At 38.4% G+C, this 17,308-nt stretch overlaps 1 protein-coding gene across 1 annotated transcript in view; it reads left to right on the plus strand.

The window, feature by feature from the left end:
- Window positions 1-17,308, plus strand: part of LOC129370586 (rho GTPase-activating protein 32-like) — an 88,663-nt gene that overhangs the window by 26,596 nt on the left and 44,759 nt on the right. The window contains 3 exon segments of the mRNA XM_055046666.1: window positions 7,875-7,980; window positions 12,462-12,556; window positions 13,040-13,124. Coding sequence (XP_054902641.1) covers window positions 7,875-7,980; window positions 12,462-12,556; window positions 13,040-13,124 — 286 coding nt within the window.

Here is a 17,308-nt window from a genome sequence, read left to right on the forward strand (position 1 = left end):
TGAGAAATGGAGCTAAAAAGCTTTAGAACTGCATTCTGTAGTGACTCTGAAATCCTGCTAGTTAGAAGATTACTGCAGAAACAAATTCTGCTTCAGGATACGTTAAAAACCACACTTCATTCCCTATTCATGTACATGCTCTGGGTGTTATATGTAATATTTTCTATGCGGTCTGCATTTGCTATCCCCTTTTATACAGTGACACACTCATCACGTTTGCACACTGTAAACTTTAATGGACACAAAACGTACAAAGCAAATCGTTGCTTGATTTGTTTGAAGGAAAGAAAAATGACTGTAGGCAAACACATTATTCATGTGGTGTAAATCTTCCCTGAACTTTGACTTTTCTACAAAAGTTACAATTTACTCTTCCTAACTGTTGTCACAATACTGTCATGAAATATTTCATTAGTTGATCCCTAATCGAAATTTGATTAATTGGACATAAAGTTGAAATGGCATCCTTTTTTGTCTGAAAGCTACAGCACATAACTTTTACAAAATGAGTATTTTTACATATTTATTAAGCGTCACCATGTTGTGTCAGTATAATATGAGACAGACACTCTGTGAAAAGGCTTATCTCCTCCATATCTTCCATTAGCTACTACTGATATCTGACAAAATGCAGCGATCTCGACCAAAAGCAACCAGAGTCAATCTGGTTGCTCTCAATCATCCTCATGTTCTTGCTGGAAAGTGCAAATGGTAGAGAAACAGCTTAACATTCTGTTTATCATTGGAGGCCATGCTAACTAGCCTGACCATTTATGGCAGCCTCTGTTATCGCTATGGGGAGGGTATGAGCAGTACCTACACAAGCATGATTGACATGATTGTCTGGGAGCAGCACATTTGTTCAGATAACAGCAGGAACACAGGAAGAAGGCAGAGGAGTTTGTACCGAACTGTCACCATGTAGTGACGGTTTTAATAAAATTGTGAAAAACATATATTTTTTTCATGAAAGTTATACATTGCTGCTTTAAAGCTAACGACTTAATTCTTCATTTTCCTTCAACTAAACTTGACACGCATGCCATCTACAGGCAGCGTAGAAGGCTGGCTGTTCCATCCACAGAACCACAGTTCTGAGTTCTCAGGATGTTTTCAGTATCAGGTTGACGACTTTTGTTTACTCTCTTAAGATGTTTGCGTTTCTGCCAGGCCTGTGAGCAATGATGTCTGTTAATAATTCAGAACCATCGAACCAAAGGCAGGCGAAAGCGCTTGGAAACGACCATCAAGTCTGTGATTCCTGTCTAAAAACGTCTCATCCTAACTGGTTATCACAGGATCCCTAATGTCCCCTAAACTCTCCTAAAGCTTCAGCATGCTGGTCACGCAGGGTTTGTTCCCACCAAACAATCCGGTACAATCCCAGTTTGAATGGGGGCCAAATGCGACATTTCCTCCTTTGTCAGCTGGTGCATTTTGCTTGCACAATCTGCTGTGCCAAACAAACCAAACCCAGTGAAAAACCAGTTTACTCACTCGTCTATGGTGGCACTGCACCAGGAACCACTAAAGGAAATTACATGAAAACCCCAAGAAGAAGAAATGAGTGTAACTTCCTACTTTGAAAAATGTAAACAAAAATTAGATTTTAGTGGTTGTAGAAATGATCCTTTGTCTTTGGCAAAACACCACGAGCCATTTTGTTTTGGTTGTATTTACCCAGAATTCCCTGCGCTATATTCCGCTTCCCAGAATGTTTTAAGGATGCTTACTGGTCCCCTGAAAACAGTGAAACCCCGGGCGTTATCATTGATCAATAAAATCTCCACAGGCCGAACTTGAAAATCGGACGTTATACCGCTAACACTTAGCTTTCGTGAACAACTCAGAGGCGGAAGTCAGAGCTCCGCGCAACGCAAATAATGTCCCGGCTAGAAACGTTGCGCTAAATGATAAAACATGAATTGATGAATCTTCAAAGCAGGTGAATAATCGAGGTACTCGAATCATTCGAGGAAACTGTGCTCACAATTGTGATTCTAATGAAAATGTTTAATTACACATGTGATTATGTTTATGGTCTGAACCAGGATAGTACTGAGCTGTAAAACAGTCCAATGACTCAAACAGTGCAGTGCGCCAAATCAGATGAGTTGGACAGTTTTGTTTTTCTTTCTTTCTTCTTCTGGAGAGTTATTTGTATGGACACGTCGTCTGTGATGCCATATGTAGGCCAGATAGTCCGCCTCAGTGGGATAGGAGCTAAACTCCTGGCCAACTGGACCGATTTCCAGTCTGTGGAGAAGCTCCAGATTGTGCATAAGGTGATAATTGCATGCGTTGCTCACTAATAGCTTCTGCTGATTCGTCCCTCTCTGTTTGTTGTTTTGTTATTATTTTTCTCTGGTACAGGAGAAGTTTCCTCTAGCTAGAACAAGCCGTATACTTTAAAGGAGCATCAGTGAGGAATTCTGACATGATTAAATGTGGAGGGAGAAAAAAAAACGGCACAGATTTAAAAGCTATTAAATGGATAGCGTACTTGGCACGGTTGAAATAAACGGATCCAAACGTCAGCTGTGACCTCAGGCTGGCTGTTCTGATGTGCGACCGTCTGAGCCAACATGGACCTCTCACGCCGATGGGACGGACACGTTCTGAGTCACTGAGTTCCAGCGAGAACACAGACACACTGATATGTTGTGTATAAACTGGGAACATGGTGAGAACTCTCGGTGCCCACTGGAGCTGAAGCTGTCTTATTAATATCACAACCAACTGCTTTATTTTGAACGGGAAAAATACACAGTGACAGGTCTGCTTTCATTCAGAGTTGAGGATTATGCTTACTAAAATGTTTATTTTCTGCAGCTAGTGGGAACTGCTGACTCTGTGTAAAAACTTGAAATGCAACTTTTGTGACAGTTGCTTGTGTAATATAGATCTGTGAATCTTGGCTGAACTCAACAATAGATTCAGGTACAATACTTCAGCTCAGTGTTTGATATGTGTTACATTACAACAATGCTTATTGTAGCTGGGGTCTGAATTTTAAATAAACGTATACATTAGAGCTAACATAGATTTTCACACATTAAAAATTTTAATGCAATTTTTAAAATTTTTTGTAAAGAGCTGAGCAAGAACCTCTGTATTCCCGTTTCTGTTTGTAGTCGCAATTTGCGTTTTGAATAACCGATAGCAGATTTAGACAAATATATTTATTATTGATGTTATATGATTATTTAATGAATTGGCAGCAAAACAAGTTTTGAATTGAAAATTTTGCTTACTTTTTGTAGTTCACCTCTAATAAAAAACATTTCTCGATTTCACAGATTCATTTTAGAAACAAAAAGAAATGCTAAAGACTCCTAAAGACTATATATATATATATATACAAATATATATATATATATATATATATATATATATATATATTATATATATATATGTGTGTATATATATATATATTTTTTTTTTTTTTAGTAGTTTTACGGTTTTGTTCTGCTGTTTGCTGGATTCGTACCTTTCAATTCAGAGAAATCTTTGCTTTTGCTGCTAAAAAAAATTTGACCAGCGCTGCGAAATAATGTAGCTTATGAATATATTCTAAATTAAATATTTTAACTTTAACAAAAGCAATAAAGTTGTTTATTTTGTATAACGAACCCATTAGAAAATGAAGGTGGATTGACGACATAAAGATATAAAACGAATACATTAGAGCTAAAACTATTTACATTCTTTATATTTTTAAAGGCCTTGTATTATTGGTGCCATTCTATTTCAGATATTCTTCTGTAAATAATGCATAAACACCATCCAGAAGTAGGACTGTCACCACAACACATATTCCTGGTTGATAAATTGTCTCGGACATTATTGCGATAAACGATAATATTGTTGTGTTGAGACCATTTTCAAGTGATACTAATGTAAGAATATGTTCTTACAGATCATCAAACTTTAAATTGTGATGAGCAGAATTTATTGTGAATTTTAAAAATCCACAATAAAAAAAAAACAAAACGGAAGCAAAAACTAAAATTAATCATGAAGTCTCTGTAAACTAAAGTCTCTAGTTGGGACCAAATCACCAGGCTGAAGACTATCATCCAGTTTTTGGCAGAAAAAGAGAAAAGCAATAAATTATGCAGGTGTAAATAATTGAGTTTGTTTTAATTTGTCATGCGATTAATTGATTTATGGATTATTGTGACAGGCCTGTCCACAAGAACTGCTAACCCCCCTTTCTGCTACTGTTGTGTTTTCAGTCATTGGCTGAATTGATTAAAATATGAATTACAATCTTTGAATGAAGTGGCTTATAATAAATTTTCTAATTGCATAGCTCATAAAATTTTAATGCTCAGTTTTAATGTGAATGTTATTTCGCCTGTCTGTTTAAACCAACATGTGAAGCTGTTCATTTGCAGTAGAGCTGAGCTTGATGTCCAAGGAGCTCCCTGCAGCATTGGCTTTCCTTTCATCGGCGCAGAACAGTAATGTTCTCTAGAGGCTTGTATTGGCAGTTCTAAAAGTGGCTTGTATCCACGTGTTTTCCGTTAAGGCTCGGAAAACATGCTCTGCTCCAAAGACTTGTAGATATAAACAGTGATCACGTCCATCCAAGCTGGCACACTTGTTGCTCCGACTCTTCTGTGCTCGCGTTCCTCACGGGATCCCTTATCATGTTTGTTATTGACAAATCAGATTTCATTCTGAGCCGTTTCTGACTTGTTCCTATGCAGATGTAGATGAAGATATGATTACGTGACGCCTTCAATCTTGATCGTCTTTAGAGCACATTCCACGCATTGCTGCTCTCCCTCAAACACATCACTTTTGTTCTTTTTCTTTAACATTCATGAATACCTCTGTATTGCAGTGTCGATATGGTTGGTGGTCTTTATTACAATGGTATTGTATTTTATTAATATTCCTGTTAAAGGGAGTTTTTCTCTCCACTGTCGCTGCATGCATGTTCAATGTCAGGGATTACTGGTGAACTGAACTTTGACCTTGATTTTAATTTTTTTTTCCTTCAAATTACTCCTTTGCATTCAAAACCATTATGTCAACATGTTTGTTTTAAACCGAAAATGATGGAAATAAAACAAAAGTGTCATGATAATAACAAGGACAAATCAGAATTTATGTCATTTACTGCACATCTGTTAAGTGCCTTCAGGTGATATTTGTTGTGAACTGATGCTTTTTAAACAAACTAAAATAAAATAAAAAAAATCTTTTGTTCAATATCTTTTAAAGTAAATGTATGTATGAACATAACTTCCAGAAAAAAATGTCCCTCTTGCTTTATGAATTTAGCACCTAGTGCTTGTAGCAGCACTTTTTGTTTTTCCCACAAAGAGTTGTTTGCTTTTTGAAAAAGAGCTGCAGCTGAACACACACACCCATGCACACAAACACACACACACAAACACACACACACACACACACACACACACACACACACACACACAGAGGGGGAGCTGCAGCCTGCTACCAGTTGAATAGGGTTATACTTTCACCAATCTTCGACTGTAAATGTCATTGTAGAACATCACAATGCTTGATTGTTGGTGAAAACATAGACCTATATATGTGTGTGTTTATCTTTATTTTTTTTACCAATAATTGTTACTTGAAACTGTGAAAATAAAAAAAAGGCCGCGATTTTTAGATAACATGGCTGGCTGACTAACGGTATGATTCCAAGAAAAAGACGACATTAACAATATTGGTGAGAAGATTAATGAAAAACATATAATGGTATAAGCATTTCATATCAGTCTATCAAATTTAATTATTGATTAATTTTTGTTTTAAATATCCAAAATACTGCCAAACTAGTGAGGAGAATTTCATTATCGGCCATTGGTAACTGAAGAGTGAGTGAGTTAGTTGAGGCCACCGACATTTCTTAGCTCTGTCTTTCCTCTGCCTACATCCCCCAGAATGCCACGGTTGTGGATCAAAGTTCTGTGAAGTTATCAAAATTTCAAGCTATATTTTCTTTTGACATGGATCACATGTCTAACGCCCAGGTTAGAGTGTAGCAACCTGACCAGTGTCCACACGTATTGCAGACAACAAGGTTTGGCTTCTTTGATTCAGCTGTCTTTCTTCATGCTTTGTTTACAGCAGCTGCTGTCTCTCCAAGCTTGACTTTACGTGATGATGGGAAAGTGTTGGATAAGCTGTAGATTGAGCCAGAAAGACATCACTCATAGAACTCCTCCCAGCAGAGAGACTTCAAATTTTTAAGAAGTGAAAAAGAACAAGCTGCATCTCAGAAGACGATCTTTTTCAAACTCCAAGAGTTTTCTATATTAGGTCATTGAAAGAGGCAAATTGCCTGAGTGTTTCACATTCGCTGGCTAGCTTTCCCACTGGCTGATGATATAATGAAATGACATGATTACCCCCTCCAACATATTTTCAGGCAGACATGCAGTGGCTCCAGTGGTGAGGAGCAGTGGTTGAACAGAAATGCCCGGAGAGATTCATGTCTTTCATTTCAGAGCAAAAATTGAGCCGTTGTTCTTGTTATTGACCAAAATTGAGGCAAATGGAAATGTGCAGTCAGGACTAAATCGTCTCACCATTTTAAATGTGTGATTTTGCTGGTTGTTTACTTACATAGTGGACCAGTTTGAACTAAAGGCTGTAGCACGAGAGACTCTTAGATAAATACTGTCACATTTTCCTCATGTTTAGCCTCAACAAATGTAGAAAGAGACAAGAAAAGGGGGATGGAAGTGAGATTTTTGAGCCTTGCTGTGAAACTGTGCTGCAGGGGCTGAAGGAGCACTTCCTGTTTGCTGACATGCCTCTTCATCAGGGAATGTTGAATTGTGGGTCTGCAGTGCAGCTCTGAGCTGAGAGGCTGAGTATGTTGTTGAAGCCGGTTCCCCTGCTAGGTGGTCCTTAAAGCTTCTTGGTATTTTTGATGTTTTTTCTTTAGAGAGGGATACACAACGACTTGAGCATGTTGGCCTAGAACTGTTGATTTTTTATTTTTTTTATTAACTATATTAACACCTACGAAAGTCTGTATTGGGGTGAACTGACTCAAAGTTTTCATGAACAACCGTGATCAACTTGTGGCTTTCTGCTTACTATATTAACAAGAGCTAACACCATTAGAACATATTTCTATGTAATGAATGGATGTTTAGTGAAAATCAAGCATCTTTAAATCTTTGTAACACAATATATTTGATCCCGATGCTTACAGTAAGTAGCTTGAGTTAGAAACTAGAGCTCTTCGCTCTCATTTTTGGGTAGCATTTCCAAGCCCAGCTTTTTTCATTTGGTTCCCCTTCTTACTTCTACATTGCCTTCTTTTTCAACATGGTGTGGTGTAAAGTGAAGTTTGCTAAAGTAGCTCTAAGTTACTTTAGGTAGCACCTCACATACTTCGTCTACCCAGGATACTGCAGGGTACACATGGCAATGGCAGTGTGACAATATTTAAGTTTATAAAAACTAAACAGTAGATGGAAAATAATCCAAGCAGCTCAAACATGGCATGCAAAAACATCCAGCTTAAAATTATTCCTCGACATACTTTTAGGGATTAAGTGCTGGATTTTCACATTTATATTAAAGACGGCTCAAAACATTTTTGGTAAACACTGTTGAAACAAATGGGATGTTATGGTTTTGTTTGAATCAGACTGATAACAAATCACTAAAAGAAGGGAGAAATGAAACAAAAGATTTTTTTTCATTTTAATTTTGCTTGGATTTTTTAACCCAAGTTTCAACATCAGAATGAAATGAAATGAAATTTGTCTCATCTTTGCGACAAATATACAGTTATCAGTCTGACTTACCTTTCTGCTCTGCGTGTTATCCAGTATACATTTGACCATGCGTGGTCCTGTGTGTGTTGGCTGCAGGAGCCTGAGGCCGGGACGCCACATAGAGGACGATAACATCGTGCCTGAACTCGCTCACATCCATCCCAGAGAGAGACCCGACTGGGAGGAGACCATCAGCGCCATGGTGAGACGCGCCGTCACTCTCTACATGCTCTCCTCCTCAAACAGCTGTTAATCAGTCAGACATGCTTTACTTCATAAAAAACCCCCAAAAAATTCATAAAACACATGTGAACGTTGCAGTCCAAACATCCTGTCGCAATGTTGAGCATGCACAACCTACTATTGGAAAGAAACCCAAGCTCAGTTCTAGAACATAAATAAAACAATGTTATTTCAGTGTATTTAAAAATGCATCATTTCAACATCGATGTTCTCTAACAAACCACTGAGGCTTCACAGAACAGCTGGACTTATTCTCAGGTTAAATGGCACACAGCTGGGCTCTAATTACTTGTTAGGTGCCTGTGGCTGTTCTGGATTTTAATTTGGAGGGTCAGAATAAAGAGGGACAAATATGCCACACAAATACGTGACCCACAAATCAAGTTTTATTTAATTTGCATGTCATATTTATGCACTACTTTGCTCTGTCTGTCGAGTAAAGTCTAAATGAATAAAAAATGGGGAAAAGTTTCAGTAGTTTGGAAGTGTTGGCCAGGTATTGTAGTCATTAAAAAGTAAATTATTTCAAACCCATTTTTCATTCAGCTCAGTTCAGTTCATTGGGAATAGTTTTTCTATGTGAAACCCAAAATGAATCTCTTCCATCATCTGGCCGTGTTTCCCGGTTCTGACTCTGGCTCCCTGCTTGCTGCCAGTCATGACCTCCTCAGCATCTGTTTATAAATCAGCAGGCCGACGAGTTTAACTTCCACTCCTGAAACAGCCCCTCAGGTTCCTGATCAGCCCGACTCCGAACCGCTTCTGACTCTCTGCCGTCTTCCTGCAGCCCAACTTCAGCCCAACTCCGGTGTTGGTTCCATTCAGCACGCAGCATCATTCATTATTTCCTTTCCTCCCCTGGTTTTACCGCGGGCCTTGCATTTCGCATCAACAGCACAGTGAAAATGAGGCCGTCTCCATGGTAACACGCTGGAGACGGCGCGTGGAAAGAGCTTTCTCGCAAGTGTTCGCTTCGATCCAGCAACAGACAGGGAGACCGACGCCAACCTCACCAAGCTGATGAATATTGATCAGAGAGGCGGGGCTTTTAATTCTTCGTGTTGGCTCGTCTCTGGTCAACATTTGAGAGCACAGCGGCTATGAACTGGGCTGGCATAAAATTCTGGACGTCTCCAGTGGCTCCAGGAGGTGACATTAAGCAACTTGGTGCAAGCTGTTACACCAACACCCTGTTGCACCGGGGAGCAGAGAAATGGAGCAAAATGCTCCCAAAGCCCAGTGGGCTAATGGTGCAGAGCTTTACACCGAACATGGCACAGGGTGCGGTACTTTGATCTGAGCTCGCTGACGCCAATAGAATCTGCGACTTTCAGGCAAGATGCAAGTTCGAACTCTTGCTACTTGTTTTTATCAAAGAGGAGCAGTTCAAAAATCAGATTGGCACAACTCACACAAATGATTGATCAGAAACCCAAAACTAGATTATAATGACTCACTAGAGTGAAGCTTAAAGGGGCAGCATTATGTATTTTCAAGTACTATGTTCAGTTATTATACAAATGCTATGCATCAAACACAATTTTAAAGAAATTTGACTACATAATTTAAAGCCTTGAAATTGGGCCTCTGTTTCTTTAAGAACTCCTGGTCTTTCTGAAACTCGACCTTCAGGAGGAAGTCGTCACATTGCACATTTTACCAATGTTTCCCTGAGAAGTAGCTCTCAAGAGCTCAGCAGATGCACAGTTTCACCAGTTGTTTGCTAATTGCTTCTTGCTAGTCTGAAGGAGCTGAGTGGGAGAGGAGGAGGGCGGGTTGCTTTGTGAGCTGGAATTTAGATCCGAGGTGGACCGTTCTCTTGAAGGCGGCACTCGGTCCACCCAGGTGTTTTGCATGGCTGAATGGTTGCCACAGGAGATTAAAGGATTTCTCAAACATAACATAAAGTTAAGCTCAAAAAAGTCAATTTTACACAACAGTGCACCCTTAAGGTAAAAGTGTGTTTAGCATGAGCTGATTAGCAAGATGGACAAAATTCTTAAATTAAGTAAATCCATAAATTTACAGAAAAATTAAGTAGTTGTAGAAACAGATAGAAAAGAGACGACACTGCATGTGTTGTTTCATCATGTCGCTGAACTGCAGCAGTTACTGTATTAGATCTAATAGATGTAAAAATCAACAGTACCACTATTGACATATGTCAACATGACATGTCACTGACTCGACGCCAAATTTGACACCAAGTCAAATGGTGCGACGACGATGTATTCGTCGCCGCAATATCAGTGTGTATAATATTCATATACACAAAGGGATGTTTGGATTACAATAATTGCAGGCTAATATATGAATTATTCTTTGATGAAATGGAAATTGTTGAAGATGTACGTGGGCTTAGCTTTTTGCAAAAGATTGTTTTGACCTTTTTAAGTCGTTCTGATTGCTGTTGTCGTGCCAGGCACCAGGTGTTATTTTGTACCATCTAATATGGTCAAAAAATAGAAGTTACTAAGTGAATTGAGAGGAGATTTCAGTTACATGTTAAAGGAACTGCACAATGAACTCACCTCAGTTTACACCTTTGAACAGACGTAGGAAACACCATGAAGGAGGACACTGGGACAGATTACCGAACAGCAGGCTGAGATAATTTACAACAGTTGGTTTGTTTGACATTGCCCATTGTCCTTAAAGGGACCTGGTTGTCCACTGAAGAACTTCAGGGTAATGCTATGTGTGGACAGAAAGACTAATTGCATGCTGAAAAACACTGCAGTGCTGAAAACAGCCTGTTGGCTCTGTCAGCTTCATGCTGTGAAGACCTTGGGTAGAGCAGGTGCAGAAAGTTCCAGCTGACTTCATCTGCATACCACCTTCACTGTCACGCCGTCTGGATGTCGGATCACAAGCTGCTTACAAGAAACTTTCCTAAATAACAATCTCTGCTTTTTTAAGAGCTCACATAACATCTAGGGCTCAGTTTTCAGCTTGTTTTTCAAAAGCAAAATAGGAGATTACTTTTTCTGTTTCTATTTGTATTTCTTGTGGGGTTTTTTTTGTCTGGCCATCAGCGACTAAAAATCAATCACTGTCAGTTACACGATAAAAATCTACTGATATTTCTTGACTATGTATTTAAAACACAACGTTATGAGGATCTGCTGTATAAATTGCACAGATTACACCCGATACGGCTGAGTGTCAATCTGATTGGGATTGAATGAAGTTATTTAGGTTGAATTGGGCAGAACATTAATATCATATTCTGTAGTTGATGTCTTTGCTTTTTCTATATCATTCATTCTGATTAGCCATGGTTTATGCTTCTGTTTTTTGGACTAACTGGCTGATAAATTTGCTTCAGTGTCATCATATATAGCTTGCTTTTACGTTTCAGATTGCAGGATGGCAGTATGAACAGGTTACAGTTAAAAGTCCAGTTAACATTTAATTAATTTCCCTTTGGGATCAATAAGAGATCCTAAAGAGGATAAAATAAACTTTTGATCTTGAAGAGTTTTATCCTGGTTAAATAAAGATTTAAGAAGAATAAAGTAGATTTGAATTTGAACATCACATCCATTGCTTGAACTTTTTCTGCCTTAAAGAAGGTCTTTGTGAAGAGAAAAAAAAATAAAGATCAATACATCACTTTGCAAAATATTTAATGCACCTTGAACTTTTTTCTAATTTTTTCATGTTACGATCCCGAAACTGCAAACTGTTTCAGATATATTTTATTTCGTAGACCACAAAAGAATAATTCAATCTGATTTCAGTTTGCATTATGTGGAAGACGTGTTTCACCTTGAGAAGGCAAAAGAGAAACCATTTGGCCTCTAAACTTTTAAAATGTGCAAAGCAGGCAGAACCTCCATGAGGACTGTAACAGGAGAGAGAGATGGTTCTACAAATTACACTACAATTTTCAAATTTTACTTCTACAAACAATCATGTAAAGTTGTCACACTAAAAAAAACATTAATAGACACTTAAACACCTAGTTTTGTTTTGGGATTATAAATACTTTTACAGGTCACTCTAAAACTTCCACGTGTTTTTCTCTGGATGTGCTTCACCAAACAGAACGATGCATTCTGCAAAAAGTAACTTTGTTCCTCTTCAGTCAGATGACGTAACTGCTTATTCAAGCAGCTTTGAGACAACATCATAGGATGTATTTCTTCAGAGTTTACAGAAGTAACTTCCACGGCCTCTACAGCTGACCTCTTGACCTCCTGTGTTAACTGAGCGTACATATGGAAGTAGCGGATGATCCGTGCCAACCGACTCCCTCAACAAATCATTGTTTCAATAATCTCATTGGATCTGAATCTGCACCTTGCACACAATTCACTAGAAAAGTGTAGACCGTGTCTCGCAGCTGTAGTATGTCTGTACCAGATAAATGTTCATGCACACATATCGCTAATATTTGTGCTTCTGCTAGTTTGAACTTTTTATTTTCTTTTTCAGGCTCGTAGTGCAGAGATTCCTGAGCTAAGGGCAGAGCCCCTCATGCGCTCCAGCAGCAGCAGTACGGCCAGCATGAAGGTCAAAAATGTCAAGAAGTGAGTAATCACACACCCACATGCACGGGTTATATATTTTCCTGGATGTGTGCTCTATTATATCTTTGTCCACCATCTGGAAAGAACTAATTTCTTGCATGGCTTTTTCACAATAAATTAAAAGTATAACTCATTTCTGTAAAAGAACCAGTGTTTTAATTTGAGTGTTTCAACAGATCTTTGATGCAACGCTCAGAAGAAAAGTTGAGTTCTACCAAGCTACTTAAAGATAAAATCAAATTGTACTGTTTGGACATTATAGCTTGGAAGACTACTAATTTCTCCCCAAGATTTCTGCCAGCTTAAAGTTGAGAAAATGGCTACAGTAAATTTTGTCATCAACAGAGAGATGTAAAGCTGTACCAGTAACACTGACTTATAAAAGAACTTGTGCCACTGGTACAGAGCCTTGAGGAACACCTCATCCCTTGTTACCATGGCCGTTCTGTATCTAAACAATCCGTATTTCTGTTGTGTTTCCAGACTTTCCTTCACCAAGGGACACTTCCCAAAACTGGCCGAGTGTGCCCACTTCCACTATGAAAATGTTGATTTTGGAACAATCCAGGTACAGTCCTAACACTTCCATTGGAATTTCTTCACCATGCTTGTGACTCTTCTGATTGCATATGTCCTTACTGATGAATAGTGGGTGTTACTCATGCTGGTTCTGTTTTGGTTTCTGGATTGTTGAGCGTTTCCGTCTGCTGTACACTGCTTCTTTTATCTCTGATTCTTTTGCTTCGTTAATGGGAAGTGACTCAAAAGGGTTTAAGTGTTTCTTATAACCTGGACATGAATGATATTGTGTTCTGGTGGTATCTGTTTTGTTCCTGGCCTTGGTTCTTCCAAGAAACACTTTCATCTGTTTAGTTTAGATCATTCTTCAGCTTTTAATGTTTCCTTGTGTATTATGGGCTATTATCTCTTTTTATTTTTCTGTTCTCCACTGTTTGTGCTGCAGCTCTGATGTCATATTTAGAGCTGTAAGAGGACATCCGTGATGCATTTGGAACGCTGCATGTAAAATAGGGCAGAATAGGATAACATCCGTTGTCGACTAATTCCATGTTAGCATTCAGGAGGTAAAAAAGGAACGGCTTAGTCTTTTAAAATTAGCTGTTGTTCTCCAGCCTTAACAAAGTGCATCCTGGGATTGTTTCTTTTTCCAGCTCTGACAGAGAAAGCCAAAAAAAAAACAAAAAAAACAGTGACAGATATTGAGAGCATGCCCTAGTTCTCTGTCCCAACGCCGCTCCTTTCAGTGTGAAAGTGTTTTCTTTTTATCTGAATCTATCAGCCATATACTGACTGATCACACCACTGAGATTCGAACCATTTCCTGCTGTATTGTCATTACTTTAACAAACCAGTAGGGGTCAGCAGTGGGCTAGATTATGTGCAGTAAAGCAGGAGAGGAAAGTGGCTGCAGGTCATTCATTGCTGTGTGAAGATGTTAGAGCTGCAGGGTGTAACTGGTGTTCCTGTTAGTGTCCCAGCTGTGGCTGCTGATTGGTCGTCTCCACACCAGCAAAACTGCTGTCATGTATCTGTGCGTCTTTGCTTTACTACGTTGTCAATTTGCCTCCCTGATGAGCAAACGGAAGCTCGAGTCTGTAAAAAAAGATTAAACACTCTGTCTTGTTGGTTAGTTTCTGTGTTTCATATCTAATATTTCTCCAACCAAACACATTAGCTTGGTTAAATGCCTGATAACTGAAGCTGTGTGTTTTTGGAGTGATGACATGACACGAACAGCTCAACTCCTCTGCTGGATAAAAACATGGCTGCTGATCAGCCTCCAGGACGCAGTGGTGAAGTTTGATTTTCAGGGTTCAGTTTCTTCCGCCAGCCGTCAAAGCTGAACGACTGAAAGAAAATAAATCATCCGAAAAGGCCAGAGTGGACTTTGGACATACTTTTCAGCTGTAAAATCCACTTTAGTATTTTCACTCTGAGTCAAGACTTTCAGACTTGATGTGAGATCTGTCCTGGACGGCGTTTAGACTTTACCTCAGCTTTGGGTTTTGGCCCCTTTGTTGGAAGATTTTTTTAAAAAAATATTATTTCTGTCTGAAAAAATAAGTAATCAGAAGAGCTATGAGTCAGAGCAATACTTCCATGGAAAGCTCTTTTTACATTCAACTTAGAACTTTGTTTTGGTTGCAGTTAAAGTGGCTTCAAAAGTATTCAACTTTTCCACATTTGGTTTCAGGTTGAAACCAAGAACATTAATGTTGTTCATATTCTAGTACAAAATGCCTCATAACTGGAAGGAACAAGTCCGTCGGGGTGAAGCGATTAATCAAATTTACTAAATTAGTAATTATGTACAGTAAGTATACAGACTTTAATAAAAAGGATATTTGCTGAAAAACAACATTCTCAAAGCAGTAATTGAGACAAAACTCAACAAAAAAATATATATTTAGCTTTTAAGATAAAAAATAAATAAATAAAAAATTGTAAATATGTTCTACCCATATCTACTCAGGTAACAGTTTTAACTTTGTTGGTTCAAACTATGCAAAAAAGCACACCAAAAAAACACCTGAAGTACCTTTTGCTTTCCAATTATTAATTGGCTAATGCAAAAATTAATCTGTAGATGACCAAATGTACACAATGTTGTATTTTTGGCAATAAAATCTTCTTGTTTAAAAACAAGAAGATTTTCAAAAGAAGCTGAATTATTTGTTTATTTACCTCTTCTAACAAATTTCTAATATTGTCTAAAAAGGCTTAAATTGTCACATAAAAAATCTTCAATATGTTCCTATTTGTTTCTCCAATTAATCAATGAATCATCTGAATAATTGATGGATTGTTTGTTGCAGATTTTTCAAAATACAAATCTGATGAAATCTGAGGTTTGCCTTTTGACAGAGTTGAATCCCCTTGAATCGATGCGTGGTGAAACCTCCTCCTACTGCAGTTCCAGCTGCTGGTCTTGTTTTTTTTTTGTTTCTGAAATACATGATGATTGCATGTAGCTCATAATACAGTTCTGTCATAAAACCCCAGTATAATAGAAACAACCTGTGGTTGTAACATGAGCTAATGTGGAAAGATTCAGAGTTGTGAATGCTTTTGCAGGTTTTTCTTGTGTTACTAAATACTAAGCAGTGCAACATTTTGTGGTATTCCCTCCTTCTCTGATCTACTGCTTTCAGCTTTGCTCAGTTTTTTTTTGTTATTATAAATTTTATTCTTCCTGTCGTGTAATCTTTTCTCCAGCTGCAGCAGTAATTGTAAAATCTTGAACTGATTGGAGCCGGTTTTCTCCAGTGTAATTTTTGCATTTACCTGCAGCTGCACTCCTGGAGTAAATTGCATACTGCAGTCCTGTCATCTTAGCAGGGCCCGCTCCCACTCCCAGTGTGGCCGCCTTATTGAGTTGTAAACATGTTATTTCACATGCGGTTGGAGGTAAAGTGCACTCTCACTCTCACTGCACATGTGTGTTGCATTGTGCAATTGTTAATGCTTCTAGACCGACAGTACATTGATGCTGCAGCTTAGTCTTGCAGCATGTCAGAGACCTAGTTAAAGTCTCCTAGCTTCTTTCTGAAAATAAATTCAACCAATGTATTAATATAAGAAAAACCTGTGTTGCGTGTGCGTCAGATTCACAGGCGTACCACAAAGATTCAGGCTGGAACATTTGGATGTAAGCGATGACAAAGGAGATTAATTGCATTACAATTTTTCATGCGGTAATATCTAAATGATTTATTACTGCAAAATTAACGTGTTTAGCAGAAACACTAAATAAATTTTCTCACCGGAAATGTTTTCTTCTTTAAGATTCTAAGAATATTATCCATAAACATGTCCTTTAGAGCTCCATAGGAATCCTCCCTGCTCTTGTTTCGTCGACCTGGAGCAGTGACAACACTCCGGCTAATATGCTCAGCTTCCTGTCACTCTTCCAGGCCTGGGACTGCATTAAACCTGCTGATAGGCCTCCTCACAATAACTTTATTGACTTCAGTAACATCTCTCCTTGCCAGTCGGCTCTGCTCTTCCACGCAGCAAATCTGCAGCCGGACATTTTTCCCGTCCTGTTGCCGATGGCACACAGAGCTCAAAGCTTTCAAACATTTTATTACTAATGGACGCTACCTTGTAATCTGGTCCATTCATTCACTGTTTGCTCTGCCGAGCCAGCCTGTAGTCCTGACTTGTCCACAGATGAGAATATTGAGAGAATTTTGCTTTGCATCCTCACTTTTATAAGATCCTGGGAGAAGAAATATGAACTACTTTACATTCACATTTTCTGAAATGAAATCAGTTCTGATCATTTGCAGTCCGGCCCATCAGTTTTTTTCTGACTGAGTCTGATTACTGATTTTCTTCCAGGGCTGAACAGCCAATTCCAATTTTCTTAAGAGCCACAACATAGACCATCAAATTTACTTAAAATAGCTTTTAAATCCATAGCTGAAGTTAACTGCTAACAAAAGGATAGGGTAAGTTCCTTGATGGACCCAAATCCTGTTTAAATTCAATAGAAAATAAAGCGGATAAAAAATTTTTCCCAATTATGCATTCATGCTTATGTACCTATTTTTTTAAATCATTATTTATGGACTTTGTTGAGCTGATGCCTTTAACAAGCCTGATGGATTTATTGAACAGAGACTTATCTGTCTAGCTTATTAAGGAAAATTGGCTATCGCTCACCGATATCCAATCAACTGTCGGATCACGAGTAAATGACATTGAACGTGTCTGCCGAAAAAATAT

This window comes from Poeciliopsis prolifica, unplaced genomic scaffold (genome assembly GCF_027474105.1).
Source record: "Poeciliopsis prolifica strain line A6 unplaced genomic scaffold, Auburn_PproV2 SCAFFOLD024, whole genome shotgun sequence".
In the NCBI taxonomy this organism is placed as follows: domain Eukaryota; kingdom Metazoa; phylum Chordata; class Actinopteri; order Cyprinodontiformes; family Poeciliidae; genus Poeciliopsis; species Poeciliopsis prolifica.